This window comes from Nicotiana sylvestris, chromosome 1 (assembly GCF_000393655.2).
Source record: "Nicotiana sylvestris chromosome 1, ASM39365v2, whole genome shotgun sequence".
In the NCBI taxonomy this organism is placed as follows: domain Eukaryota; kingdom Viridiplantae; phylum Streptophyta; class Magnoliopsida; order Solanales; family Solanaceae; genus Nicotiana; species Nicotiana sylvestris.
Window position 1 is genome coordinate 119,665,244 of NC_091057.1, and position 1,967 is coordinate 119,667,210.

At 45.0% G+C, this 1,967-nt stretch overlaps 1 protein-coding gene across 1 annotated transcript; it reads right to left on the reverse strand.

The window, feature by feature from the left end:
• Positions 1 to 307: 307 nt before the first annotated feature.
• On the reverse strand, positions 308 to 1,222 carry LOC138873994 (uncharacterized). The gene has a single exon (XM_070152495.1). It carries the CDS (start codon positions 1,220 to 1,222, stop codon positions 308 to 310), a length of 915 nt encoding a protein of 304 aa, XP_070008596.1.
• Positions 1,223 to 1,967: the final 745 nt, after the last annotated feature.

Sequence of the window (1,967 nt, forward strand, 5' to 3'; positions counted from 1 at the left end):
AGAAACAGAAGTGTGATCGCCTAGCCAGCCTATCCAACATTTGGTCAATGAAAGGTAAGGGGAAATGGTCCTTCCGGGTGGCTGTGTTTAGTTTCCTGTAATCCATACAGATACGCCACCCTGTGACTGTACGAGTTGAGATCAACTCATTGTTCTCATTTGTTACAACAGTCATCCCTCCCTTTTTCGGCACACATTGGACAGGCATGACCCAATTACTATCAGAGATGGGGAAGATGATTCCCGCATCTAACCATTTGATTACTTCTTTCTTTACAACCTCTTTCATGTTTGGGTTCAGCCTTCGCTAGTGTTCCCTAGAAGGTCTGTGTCCCTCTTCCAGGAGAATCTTATGCATACAGAAGGCTAGGCTGGTACCCTTTATGTCTGCCATGGTCCAGCCAATGGCAGTCTTGTTTTCTTGCAGTACCTGTACGAGCCGTTCTACCTGCACATCTAGCAAACCGGATGATATGATAACACGCAAGGTCGAATCAGGGCCTAAAAACACATACCTGAGGTGATCTGGGAGTGGCTTCAGTTCCAACTTGGGTGGTTCCTCTATTGATGGCTTTGCTGGAGGGGTGGCCCTATTTTCTAGCTCAAAGGACTCGAACTGAGGTTCCCTTGACCAAAATCCTCGGCCTTCCAGTGCCATGACCCATTCAGCTAACCCTTCACCATCCATTTCTTCTAAATTTGTCAGACATGCCTCCAATGGATCTTTTACAGTTAGGGTCATATCATCTTCTTGCAGGATTACATCCACTGTTTCCACTAGAGAGCAATTAGCATATTCACTGGGTCTCCTCATAGATTGCTGAACATTGAATATGACTTCTTCATCGTTCAATCTCATTTTTAATTCCCCAGTTTCACAGTCGATTAGTGCTCTCCCTGTGGCTAAAAATGGCCTCCCTAAAATAAGGGGTATCTCCTCATCCACCTGACAATCCAAGATAACAAAGTCTGCATGGAACACGAATTTCCCCACTTGCACTAACACATCATCAAGAATACCAGTGGGCCTCTTCACGGTGCGGTCAGCCAGCTGTAGCAGCATCGATGTTGGCCTAGCTCTACCAATGCCCAATTTGGTGTACACAGCCAACAGCATCAGATTTATGATGGCTCCCAAATCACACAACGCCTTTGCAAAGGCATAACTTCCAATTGTGCATGGAATAGTGAAGCTACTTGGATCCGACATCTTTTGAGCCATCGGTTTTGCCACCACTGCGCTTCAGGTCTGTGTCAAAGTTACCGTAGATACATCCTGAAAATCAAACTTCCATGACATTAGATATTTCATCATCTTAGCATAATCAGGCATCTCCCTCAAGGCATCTATCAAAGGAATATTCAACTAAATTTGACGCAACATCTCCATGAACTTCTTATATTGGTCTGCCTTCTTTTGTTTGACCAGTCTCTGAGGGAAGGGTGCAGGTATCATCCTTTGTGCATTGCTTGCTGGCTTCTCTCTGTTAGAATTTTCTGGCACAAGAGGTGCCACTTGTACTGCAACTTGCTCATTCATCTTTTCTTTGCCTTTTTCCTCCTGACTCTGCTCAACCACCACTTCAGTAAGTTCTGTTGGTTCCTCTACCTCTAATTGAACTGGAGTGGCTGGTGTAGTATTCTTGCTGGTTGTGCAATTTCCTGCTCTCTGTCTAAATCTCTCCCATTTCGGAGACTTACTGCCATCAGCTGATTCGGGTTTTGGTCCTTGAGGTTTATGTTTGTGTCTGCAGACAAAGTTCCCTGGGGATGGTTGTTCAAAGCCATGGACAGCTGACCCAGCTGCGTTTTAATATTCTTTATGGCTGAATCATGCACTGCCAATTTTTCCTGCACTTTATTATTTGTCCCAATGAGTTGCTGAAGCATACCCCTGATTTCCACCATGTTGTTATCTTGCTGCTGAGGGGGTGGTTGGTATGTCAATTGTTGCTGATTTTGCAGTG